The sequence below is a fragment of the Zootoca vivipara genome, chromosome 1 (genome assembly GCF_963506605.1).
Source record: "Zootoca vivipara chromosome 1, rZooViv1.1, whole genome shotgun sequence".
Taxonomy (NCBI): domain Eukaryota; kingdom Metazoa; phylum Chordata; class Lepidosauria; order Squamata; family Lacertidae; genus Zootoca; species Zootoca vivipara.
Genome location: NC_083276.1, coordinates 66285066 through 66298120, shown reverse-complemented (window position 1 = coordinate 66298120; position 13055 = coordinate 66285066). Strand labels below are relative to the sequence as shown.

Sequence of the window (13055 nt, the reverse complement as noted above, 5' to 3'; positions counted from 1 at the left end):
TCCTTAAGTGCACCTGCCAACTATATTACTCTATTTTGCAGAGGCCATCTGTAAGCATGACGAGATAATTTGTTCCTCTAGGCTTCCCCCTCCCTTGGGAATGCTGACGAAAGTGCCTATTGTTACAGGTTATATTGTAATGGATTTTTATAATTATTACTTTAATTGTGACAATACACACACACACACACACACACACACACACACACACACGGAATCTAGATGGAAAATGCCACCCTTTATCAAACATACAATTTAGAATGGGCTGAGATGATACAGAAGAAGGAGGAGGAGGAGGAGGAGGAGGAGTTTGGATTTGATATCCCGCTTTATCACTACCCTAAGGAGTCTCAAAGGGGCTAACATTCTCCTTTCCCTTCCTCCCCCACAACAAACACTCTGTGAGGTGAGTGGGGCTGAGAGACTTCAAAGAAGTGTGACTAGCCCAAGGTCACCCAGCAGCTGCATGTGGCGGAGCGGAGACGCGAACCCGATTCACCAGAGTACGAGTCTACCGCTCTTAACCACTCTTAACCACTACACCACACAATGTTGTCTACTTTTTGCCTCTGTTGTTAATGTTTAATGATTGACGTTTAATGGTTTTAGTCATATGTTCTGTTGCTCCTTCTGCTACAGAGAATTGGTCGGGTGTACTGGTAAAAGACAGGGCTGCAACCACCAGGAAGTTCCTGGTTTGAATCTTGCATCAGGCAAGTCACTCCATCTCGGCCAACGCCAATAGGGGAATAACAACACTGGCTTACCTTACAGCTTTACTGTTAAGGGTTACAGCTGGAGAAATAACCAGTGCCCTTCCAGTTATTGCTGGATTACACCTCACATCATCTCTGACTGGTGGCTATGCTGACTGGGACTGATGTTGCACTCCAGCACCCGAGGGATCACAAATTACAGAATCACAGAATTGTAGAGTTGGAAGGGACCACAAGAGTCATCTAGTCCAACCCCCTGCAATGCAGGAATCTTTTTGCCCAACGTGGAGCTCAAACCCATGACCCTGAAATTAAGAGTCTCACGCTCTACCAACCGAGCTATCAGCCACCTTGGCATTTGCTGACACAGAACAATAGGGTCAGGACCTTGCCTTCCATTATCAAGAAAGGGCAAATGGTCTCGTTCTCTGCACTGTAGCAGCAGCAGCCTCCATCACAACAGCACCTTCAGTATAAGGGAAAGCACTGATGTTAAGCTAGACGGTCTGCATAAGGGGTGAAAGAGCCTTGCACATGTTTTTAAAGTCAGCGCAATTTATGAGGAATAAATATTATCTGTGGCTGTGAGTTGTGACAACTAGATAGTGCCTCCATAGTAAGGGCCTGTATGCATGACCAAGATCCAGTTTGGAATCCAATTTTGGAAAAGAGCATGACTTGGCCCAAAGCACTTTGGAGGCTGTCCAAACTAGCAAAGAGCACTGAAAAGGCAACAACAAGGCAATGCATTACTACAACGTCCTTCCCACATAGCACTTTCATTAGCGAGTCCAGGTGAAATCATTCCCCCTGAATAGATGCTGGGCACGTAAGTCACAAAAGAGCTCACCCTCTCCCCACCTTGGCATATTCCTTGTAAGGCAAGTGCGGAGAGAATGGTTGTTGTTGTTGTTGTTTTACTATTAGTAGACATGGTGTCTGCAGCATTTGTTTGTTTAAAAAGGTTGCTTTTCCAAAGCACCTTGAACATTCCATCAGACTCATACGTGAGAAGTAGCTTGCTCACCGTAGGTGACCAGGTGGATGCACAGAATTTCAGGCAGGCAATTGGCTGAATTGGCAATGGAAGGCTGGACCTCTCCATTCCTCCACCAGTCAACTTAATTCCTGTACTCACTAGGGAGGAATGGAAGCCCATCCCTGAGTACCTCCTTCCTTTGCCAACTTCTTAAAAGAAAACCCAAAACTGGGCTGCTGAGAGTTTGGTATCCTGTGTCGTCATGCTGTGGCCTGCATGGGAACACAGCCTACAAGTCTCTGAGCTGGCTAGTAAAAGGAAATGGCAGGCTAGTAACTTTTCTGGGCTATTTACAAGGCTGAATTATGTACGGCCTATATGTTTTCTCTATACAATGAGGTAGTGGCTCAGAGACAATAATGCCTCATTGTGATTCACAGTATGATAATTGCCCCCGTATGCATAAACCAGTATCACATCTGCTGGAAAGCACATCTGACAAGCAGCAGGTGGGTTTTCTGCATTTGTCGAAAGAATAAACGAGTTGCCGTGTAAATGGAGCCACCTAGTGGTTAATATTGATCAGTAACATAAATCATCCAGAAGAAGAAGAAGTATTTATGCAGGTCCATTAAAAAAAGACAAACATACAGTAGTAGGGCAACACCTTTATTAGGCCTACCATAATATCAAAAGTTAGTAAGAAAGACTTTGAGTACTCCAAGTGGAAGATTACGGCTAGAGAGAAATATAGAAGACTACAGGGTTTTGTCTTTTCAAAAATGGGGGGGTTCTATCTTCCAGTCTACTGTCTCTTCTGATACCCCATCTTATTCTGGAAGGCAATGCAGACTTTTTACAGCATGAACACCACACCAGTTCCCCCCCCCCCGCCGCCTCTCACCAGACTCTGAGCTGGTGAAAAGTTCTGGAGAAAGTTGGTCACTATTTTGTGTGGCTAATAATAATAATAATAATAATAATAATAATAATAATAATAATTCTACTAAGTTTTAAAATTATCCAACATGTTTGGCTATGATAGCTGCACACTTCAAGCAACACAGGTCTTTCAAGATAGCCTAAACCATGAAAATCTCTGAATGTCCCATGCAGATGAAACAATAAGCATGAACCGAAGAGAACAGTTTGACCTATTCCTCCAGAACATATTTTTAAGGCAAAGTCAGGGTGCATCAAGATGGGTGTTTATAATGGGACTGGTGCTCATCATGCATAGTTTGCTTGTTTTTTTAATTCCATATGTATTTTTATCCACTTAATCCAGCTATACCCTTTCATATATATATATATACATATGTGTGTGTGTGTGTGTGTGTGTGCGCGCGCGCGCGTATGCATGCATGCATGCCTTACACTACAAATGACACACACCCACACACCCACACCCACACACCCCAAGGATACATTTGTAGTATGAGGCATCTGTAAAGAGAATGTTGCTGTAAGGAAGCAATGTTTCATACCAGCCAATCTATATCTGCAAGATTCCAAGAAGAAACTTGCAAAAGCCTTGGCTTTCTTGTAGAAAGCAGAGACAGTGCTCATTCCCATATTAATTGCTTGGGGGGGGATCCTTTTGCAACTCCATCAACTCAGAAAATTGCAGGAATCGAAGGACAACATTTCGGCCAGTATAGCAGCATGCAGTTCATGTGGAGGGGCAGAAGCATGCATGTGCTGAAAGGGTGGGGGGCTAGTGACCTTGTCCAGTGACATTTGTTGTTGTGCCACACCATGGCCAGTGATGTGAATGAAATTTAGTGCAACATGCCAGTATATCAGTCAAAAGGCCAGAGAGCCATAATGCAACAGGTACTGCAGTGTGAAAGGAACATTTGGAAGCAGGATAGAAGATCTAGCATTATCCTCAGAAAAGTGATTCCCCCCACATCTGAATCCACCCTCATTCCACCCAGCATTCCGTCCAGGGCTCCCCTCCACCTGGACTTCTCTGACGACAGATTCGTATTGAACATGTTGGGGAACACCCTTCTTAAATCCCATTGCCTAACACTGACCACAAAAATACATTTTCAGTATAAACTACAAGCACATCACACTGCTTTTAGACGAAATCACATACGATATATTCTCTTTGACGCAGCACAGCAAACGCCTTTCCCAAAAGGTGCAGTTCAACCCGAGAAATCTTTCCAGAAAAAATCAGCCAAGCACAGTGGATGGAAGAAAAAGGCACAGCACCTGTCAACATGCCAGTCTCGTCAAGCATTCAAAACAAGCCGTTTCCTAGCCTTTTTACCACAAAAGCGGCAAGGGCATTCTTCAAGCTGACACAGGTTTCAAATCAGATCATTGGACCATTTTCTAACTGTAATCTACAGTTTACAGTTTAATCTATTCCCTCACCCTCATTATAATGGTGGGATAGGATTTAGCCCCAGACTCACCCTGCTAGTCCTATAACCCTGCTTCCATCTGATGAGGTGAACTGTAATCCCTCAAAAAGTTAGGGTGTAAAAAAAATCTGGTAATCTCTTAAGGGCCACAGGCCTCTCTTTTATTTCATCTGAAAAAGCTGCCGCCTATGAATTTGTTGATTTTGAACCATGAAGTGCAACATAGCCCTCTAACGGAAGGCTAAATATTTTAATTCAACCAAGTTGATAAGGAAGACACTCCTGGGATAGGGCAGGGGGGCAGGGAGAGAAATACCGGTAAGTGCTATTATAAAGAATTTTGTGGCTTCATATAGGAGAGGAAAATGGCCTCCTGTTGCAGATGGGAGGAATGAAAGTGCCAAAAAATATCGATGCCTTTTTGACTGGAATCCCAGGTTCCCAAACACTGAATGTTGTTTATAACCACAATAGGCATCACTCCTATTGTGTGTTATGTTGCCACCTAACTCCCAAGGCAATAGAGCAAGCTGTGGAAGCCGCAGCAGGGGTCCCTTTTAAACATTTAATCAATGTGCTGCATCTGTCGAAATCCTTGAAAGGCACAGGCAGTGAAGCCAAATTCCAGATTGTCAACTCAGCAGGGGTATTGGGCTAGACCTGTGCATTCAGCCTCTGAGTTTGGCTTATTAGCTGTCATCTGCTGGCAACTGCTTACAGGCTCTTTAGTTAGAACCCGAGGAATTGGAGATGTCCTCTTACACACACACTCTCTCTCTCTCTCTCTCTTATTTTTCGGATATCAGAAGGGGCAACACAAAACATCCTTATTAGGCTTGATTTACTGACTTGGCATTTGGGTGAAGTGGAAATGCCTCACTGGAGACTTGTTAGCACAAATGACCTTTGGAGCTGATGGACATACTGTACACAGATTAACTTTTTAAAAAAAATGTTTAAAATGTTTCCAGGAGCAGGTCTTATGTCCACAGTCTACATGCTACAGGGGTGGAGTCTTGCTGTGGGAAGAGTGCTGTGAGTGAAAAGGGTAGGTTTGTGGTCCTCCTTTTAGAGGTCCTTTACCTGGCAACATACAACTGGTAAGGCTTAAGTGCTGTTTCCTCTTCACATATCGAGGATTACAAGTGTACGTGTGTCTGCAGGTGTACATGAAATTCACTATTGGAGCGGAAGTGACTGTATTGTACACATACAAGGTAGCAACAGCCAATGGTGAAAAGCTGGGGGCCTTGTGGGTGAGTGGCTCTCATGTCCAAGAAACTGTCCAATTGCTTGTCTGAGAACAGACCTTGTTCCATCCCTGCAACCACTTAGTTGAATCCCACCAACAGATGAATACAAGCACTTTCACATACCTGTCAAGTGCCCTGGAAAAACCAGGACATCTCTTTTTTCTGTGAGAGCATGGCAGCCATTTAGGGCACGTTGCTCTCATGTGATTTGAGGCCAAGATTTCACTCAGAAAAAATCATTTTTTTTCTGGATCTGCGATCTCGCATGGCACCTCAAAATGCATGCTTTTGGGCACCGTGCCCCAAAAAGCATTTTTCCGGGTCCTTGATCTCACATGGGTCACATGATTAACATGGGATTTCAGACCCAGAAGATGGTGTCCCATGTTTGGACTGCAGTACAGAGTGTTGGAAGGTAAGCTTTCAGCCTTCACTATTATGTGCATATTATGACAGGAATGAGGAAGCTTTTTCAGACCAAGAGACACATTTGTTCCTGAAGAGCCTTCCTGGGCTGCCTAGTGGTAGGTGGGACTGGAGGCAAAATTGGGCATAGGAACAGATGAAACTCTTTACATTGTAGGGCAAGCGGCGCTCCAGCCACAAAGTGCCAGTCTTCTCCTTCTCTCTCTCTCTCTCTCCCCACACACCTCCATCCTCCATCCAGGTAAGGAAGAGTCTTTGCCAGAACTCAAAGACTCTGAAGGGCTGGCATTTGTTCCCTGGACCTGCAGTTATTCACCCCTGCATGGGGGGAGGTCCATAGCTCAATAGAAGGCCCTGTGCTTTGCAGAAATAGGAGTTCTAGAAGTGTGTGAGGGAAATAATGTTCCTGTTTAAAAAACAACTGGGATGGAGAAAATATTTGGACAACAGGTATCTCATACAGGTCATAGATAAATTCATATGAGCTACCTTATCACGTGGTGTTGAGGTACACCAGCCCATCCAAAGGCAGTAGTGGGAGAAGGTTCTAGTTCTATTGATCAGCTGACAGGTTCTGTAGCAGTTGGAGGCTTCTGGGAAGAGAGAGAAGGAACTGCAGTTGGGCCCCACCAGACCAGACCATGAAGGATGCCACTGACCCAAAGCTTCATAAGGAGCAGAACAATTGTTTTACACCCTCTCTGTTCCTGCACAGTCGTTGCTGCACAAGTACTTAGTGAGCTGAGTCACTTGGTAAGCCCTCTTGTGTTTCCTTAAAAGGACAAACATACTTTACTGTATAAAAAACATTAAGGGGAATCGTAGTCAGGGTGGGGGGAAGAGGCACTGGATACCAGCTGTAACAAAGTGTCCTCCCTCTCTATTACTAAAAATGCGCCACAGGAATCCAGGGGTGAAACCACCACCCCCCACTTCTCCTGCCACCTTAAAATAAACCCGTTACTTGGGTTCCTTAGTAAAGAGAGTCTTCCAGCTTACGTGGCCTGGTATCATGAGAAACTCTAGGCTGAAAGACGGAATAACCTCCTGCCTACAGTAAAGGGTCTCACTCAGTTTGATTCCCCACTGCAAAAGTTTGCCCTTTCCACTCTGGCAACTTTGTAGCACCCCAGGTTATCCTCCTAAGCCTCCTCAGTGTAACTCTAGGACACAAACCGTTGCCTCTATTCCCAAGGTAAGTTTTGTCCTCTATTGAGCCACCACTTCTGTGTGTTTAGATACCCAGCTGGAATAACTAAGCACATCCACTAACATTTAAGAAAGCTTTATTACCAGAGGTCTTTTAAACGCGTAATGGTTTCATGTGTACAGGCTCTTAGATCATATTCTTAGTTTCAATTAACAATGGCTAGATAATATAATTCAATTAAACTCCTCAGAACACTTTAAGATCTCCTACGCCTACCCACACTCTCCCTCGCTCCCACAACCCTCTCCCCCGAATTAACTGCCTCCCATTCCTTTTAAACTCCTGGCAGTCCCGCCCCTCAGGAATGGAATGCGTCATTTATCCAGGAGGTTGGGGTTTAACTCTCTGCACCCTGGAGTTCTTTTGCCCACCAGGCCAATCCGTCACACCAGCATGCGTGGGGATAGCTGGCTGGTAGAGACTACTTCAGTTCTTCTCTGGTCTTCATAAAACCCAAGCCAGAAAAGAGCTCAGAGGGTTTGATGTCAGGGGGGTCTCTCTACAGAGAGCCCCCACCAATCATCTTCACCAGCTCCTCACCCAGCGTCAGCACAAGCAGCGAGTCAGGAGAAAGGAATGAGGAAGTTAGCAGAGTGGAGAGAGGGCTATCTCATGTACCAGAGCCCCAGCACCGCTCTGAGAGAGGGGTAGGGGAGGAGGAGCATGGAGGGCTTTCGGCCACAGGGCAGCCAGGAAGGCGGCCCTTCCTTCCGATGCCCAAATTGAGGCGCGCGCCCACCCATAGGGCCAGGGGGCGGCGCTTTGGGGTGCCCAGGCTTTTATGCTGGGAGAAAACCCGCAAGAAGCCATTTTATGCACAATAAAACTCTGAAAGACAAGTTAGAGTGGAGCGTCTTTACTCAAGAGTAGCTGCAACCATCTCTGACAGGTTTGAACGCTCATCTCATATTTAAAGTAAGCAGGGTGAGTCACCAAGGTTCATATTCCAAGGCAAGGGGTTAAGGAGCTCAGCAACATCTCTATGCAAACCTGTGGACAGGAGTTCCTTCTGCTCCTCTAGAACCAGTGTGGGTGTTATTTCCAGCAATCTGCAACAACCCCAATGCAATATTCTTACATAAGGTATAAATTTGGCCTAAAATCCTGAGTAGACTTACACTCCACACCCAAGGGAGAAGCAAGGGAGAACATTTTGCAATGTTTCTAAATGATTAGCTTTTTTGTGATCATAATATCACTGTATACCCGGATTTAAGAAAAAGGAATTTTGTATCATTTTTGCTTCTAAAAGATTTGCTCAGTGCAAACACTTTTTTTTATTAAAAAAGTGCATATATTAAAACAACATAATTTTCATTTTCATTTCAGAATCTTTTCTTGCCATAGCAAGAGTATTAAGACTGGCCGTTTCCATTTAAACAGGCCCTTGGTGGGAAATGGCAATGGTGCACAGGAGCCTGAAGAAGTCACTAGCCTACTACTGGGGGAACTTTTCTAGGTTATGCTTTTTCTTAGGACTCTCCATTGTATTGTCTGCTATTATTTGGAAACAAAGCAAGGAGAAATGCAAATGTCCCAAATGGGAAAAATCTGGATTAAAGGTAGGTAACAAAGAGTTGTTGGTAGGATTTCCCCATGAGGTTATTTGCACTTCACACAACATTTATGCCATGATGCCTCTGCAGAGGAGGTGAGGAAACAGCCCTGAACAGCTTGGGCTGGATTCTTAGGGAAGCACCTTTCCCTGTACATTCTTTTTTTATCATTATTAAATATTTTCTTGATATACAAAGATATTTGCAATGTCTCTTGTGACATTTTCACAAATCCGTTTCATTTGTTGAGACATTGGGAAGAAAAGGGGGAAGAGGTAGATGAGGGAGAGATGGGTAGGGGTGGGGTCGGGTGACAATGTTTCTATTTGGGGGGGGGGGTTGTCAGCGTTGCTTGTGCAGGTTCTCTGCTGTTCGCTTGTGTTCCTTTGGTGGTGAGAGATGTTGGAGTTGGCCTAGGGTGTGGTTGTTCATTTGTGGTTGGCTGTGGTAGTCTTTGTTTCGTGTGTGAGTGGGGTGGGTGGGTGGGTGTTTTGGATCAGGTTAGCCATACTGATTTGTATACTGTCAGTGGGTTTTTGTCATTGTCTTGTTGGGCTGTGTATGTGATAAAAGGGAGCCATACCGGGGTGAAGTCGTCTTCTTCTGTTTGTCCCCGTGTCAGATTCTTGACTGAGAATTGAGTAGGGTTGCCAGACTCAATAGAGGACAGGACTTCTGTGCCTTTAATTGCCCTGCTCTCTTTTGAGTCTGGAAACCTTAAAGAGAAACCAGCAGACCCTTTGTTTAATTTCCAAGCAAAGGGTCTGCTGGTTTCTCTTTAAGGTTTCCAGACTCAAAAGAGAGCAGGGCAATTAAAGGCACAGAAGTCCTGTCCTCTATTGAGTCTGGCAACCCTAGAATTGAGATTTTTTTGAAAGTCTATTCAGTGCTCCATCAGTGGAAGTGGTGCATTATGTGGAGATGGGTAAGAAAGTCCTTCCCATGGTGACACCTGGTTATGGAACACTGTGGGCTCCTCCCCTCTTCCTGAGTGCTTGTCCTCAGCTGATATGCCAGGTTCAATGTGATATTATTGATGATCAAGGACCTTGCATGCCACACATACTGGTAAGCTGGCAGTCTATTCCTTCCCACTGGCGGAGGAAGAGGAGTGCGGGGGGAGCGCACCGCCCCCAGCAGCACGATCCTGGTGGGGTGCCATTGTGATTGCCCCCCGCCCATGGTAGGTGTCCCACCCTCGCAGGTGTACCACGCCAGCCCTGCCCCCGCCTGCTCCCCACCCCCCGGTGCCGGAGCATGAAGCTCCGCCACTGTTCCTTCCCAAGTTCTAGGACAATAAGCTAAGCCCTGTGGAAAGCTAATAGCTGGGTCTGCAATGTGTGTATACATCAAATTACAGGCTGCATTACTAATTCTTCTGCATGGGCACCTATGGATTCAGCCCATTGTTCAGAACAATACCATTCATTTCTGTATTTTATTATAATGCCACCAGAGTGCACGGAGCTTCGTAATTTCAAGAGAACATAGCCCTGCCTTCTGGGGTTTAAAATCTAAAATGCAAGACGGGGTAAAGCAGATGAAGGAATGCTGCATATTGGGCTTAGTTGCAGAATTTCTGAGGAATGGGGTAGGCCATCTTGTAGGCTATAGAATTCTGCATAATTATATAAGATAGGATTCACACAGTGATGGAGTTATGAGAAAGGAAGCCTCACAGCTGATATAAGAAACAGTCTACTGTTGTTATATTTAAGGATGCAGATAGAAAGGAGACAATCAACTCAGGAAATATTATATTGAAGAAGAATCCAGATTTCAATGTAATGGAAAGTGCTACAGGTCTCTTACCGATTCAGTATAAATATCTCTTGGGATCGCCTCCTTCAGAAAAGAGTAAGTAACTATGAGGGGAATTGAAACCTTAATGGTTTGTGGTGGGAAATAATGTAAAAATAAATAACTCACCCATCATCTGCCTGGTAAGCCATCTAAATACATGATTTGCCTTATTATGATTCTCCTCGAGATCATTTTCTATGTCAATTTTTAACAAATGCATTTTAGAACAGCTGTTAGCCCTGAACACCCTGTATATCAGGGGTGGCTAACCAGCTGTTCTCCAGATGTTGTTAGACTCCAACTCCCTTCAGCCCCAGCCAGTGGTCAGGGATCTAATGGTCAACAGGCCTTTAAGACAGGGGTCAGCAAACTTTTTCAGCAGGGGGCCGGTCCACTGTCCCTCAGACCTTGTGGGGGGGCGGACTATATTTTTTTGGGGGGGGGAATATGAATGAATTCCTATGCCCCACAAATAACCCAGAGATGCATTTTAAATAAAAGCACACATTCTACTCATGTAAAAACACCAGGCAGGCCCCACAAATAACCCAGAGATGCATTTTAAATAAAATGGCACAATCTACTCATGTAAAAACATGCTGACTCCCGGACTGTCTGTGGGCTGGATTTAGAAGGCGATTGGGCCACATCCGGCCCCCGGGCCTTAGTTTGGGGACCCCTGCTTTAAGACATAGCTTGTGGTTACTGAAGTATATCCTAGCAAAGTCAGCAGAACTAAGCCAATCATGCCCACTGAGTTTTCACCCCAGAACACCACCTGTTTGCTTTGGAAAGAGCTAACCATGAGAAAGGCATTGGTCGGGAGAGGATGAACTGGAGGATCTTGGCATGCATCTTATGGACAGGAGAGCTGGTCTGGCACAGTTGCCAGAAGGCTGAGTCTTGAAGAAGTCTCTGCCATGAACTCACCGACATAGATCCAAGGGCACTACTGCTCATTCGCAGCAGCCCCAACTACACCCCCAGGATCAGCTTTGGGGGGAGGGGCAGTGGGAAAGAAGACAGCCAGGATAGGAGTGTTGCACAAGCAGAGTTCCACCCATGCTGCTGTAGATCGAGCTTACACTCTCACCCCCATATTCAGTGCTATTTTTTTTTTAGAAAAAGAGGTGTTCTCTTAGAATGGCAATGGTGCCCACCTAAGAGGTGCCGGAACAGAGTTACAGTGAATTCCAGCTGGGGGGAAAAGCCCTGCACATATTGAGATGGGGAGCTGACATGAATAATAATAACGCCACAAGATTGTTGTAAGGGATATTCAAATAACACGCCCGGTGCTTTGAACCTACAAAATGCTGTATAAATGCTCGATATTATCATAGTCTTTACCTGTTCTAGGATTCTTGACCATTGGAATCTCTTCTTTCCACAAAAAGAAGGAACACCTTTTGCTGAAGACAATTGATTCCATTTTCAGCCACTGCCGCCAAGAAGAATTAAATCTGATCACCGTAGTTATATACCTGGCCAATAACGATTCTAAGTTGAACGAGGAAAACGCCAAGGAGATGAAGGCTCAGTTTAGTGTGCATGTGAAAGCAGGAAGGCTGCTTGTCATACAAAGCTCTCTAGACAGTTACCCTCCTGTGCACTATCTGAAAGTAGATCTCTGGGGCAAAAACATGAAATATAAATCTAAACAGAACGTAGATTATGCTTATTTAGTTAACTTTTGTGCCAAACTCTCTCAGTATTATTTGATGCTAGAGGATGATATTGTCTGTGCCACTGGTTTTGTATCCATTATACAAAGCTATGTAAGCCAGATGGAAGAATCCTGGACCACAATAGCATTTTCAAGGCTAGGCTACATAGGGAAGCTGTATCATAGCTCTGATCTCACCAAACTAGCTCGGTTTCTCTTGATGTTTTATGATGATATTCCCGCGGACTGGGTCATGATATATTTTCATAAAATCAAAATGCAAGGAGAAACTATTTTCTATTGGCCTTCTCTCTTCCAGCATGTAGGGAGACTTTCTTCATTTCACGAGTTGGAATTACAACACATAGATTCAGAGTTTCATGAAGATGCTGAAAGTTTGGGCGATACCCTTACTGCTTCCTGTTTCACAAACATGCCGGCATATGGAAATTACATAATGGCCAATGTGTGTCCTCCTGGAAAGGGTGTCTTTTGGGGTATGAATGTGACAGCAACAAGCTACTTCACCATTGTTTTTGACAACCCAATTATTCCTCAGAAGATTCAGATTTACACAGGGTCAGCCAAATATAGCACAGACATTCTTCATAATGGTTTTGTAGAAAAGGGCTGGCTCAAAGTCAATGTAGATGAACGTCAAACATGCCTATCCTTCAAACGAATTGGGAATTTTAAGTCTGGATATTTTGAAATGGTAGATCAGAATAATAAACGTGACATTGAATGCCTTCAAATAAAAGCTAGAGCTCCACAAAAGCACTGGCTGATGATAAGGAAAATTAGTATTTGGGTGAAGAAGAGTTAATTTCACATTCTATTATGTAGTGTTCACCACTGCAGAAAGGTATAATGAATCTAGATAGCGATAATTACATAAATCAACATTTCACTTTCTGGAAAGGAAGGCCCCTTTGTTTCTCTTTAAAATAAAACAAAAAAAATGGTTGAATAGAAAGCAAAAAGCAACACCTTACATAATAAATTAACATTTTCCCACCAAGCACTAATGTCTGCGAGTGCTTTTTTACATACGTGGCTTCTTTG

The 13055-nt window shown here is 44.4% G+C and overlaps 1 protein-coding gene across 1 annotated transcript; it reads left to right on the top strand.

The window, feature by feature from the left end:
* Positions 1-8362: 8362 nt before the first annotated feature.
* Positions 8363-12816, top strand: LOC118087646 (alpha-1,3-mannosyl-glycoprotein 4-beta-N-acetylglucosaminyltransferase C-like). The gene is made up of 3 exons (XM_060271175.1): positions 8363-8541; positions 10251-10378; positions 11684-12816. Exons 1-3 carry the CDS (start codon positions 8363-8365, stop codon positions 12814-12816), a joined length of 1440 nt encoding a protein of 479 aa, XP_060127158.1.
* The last annotated feature ends 239 nt before the right edge of the window (positions 12817-13055 follow it).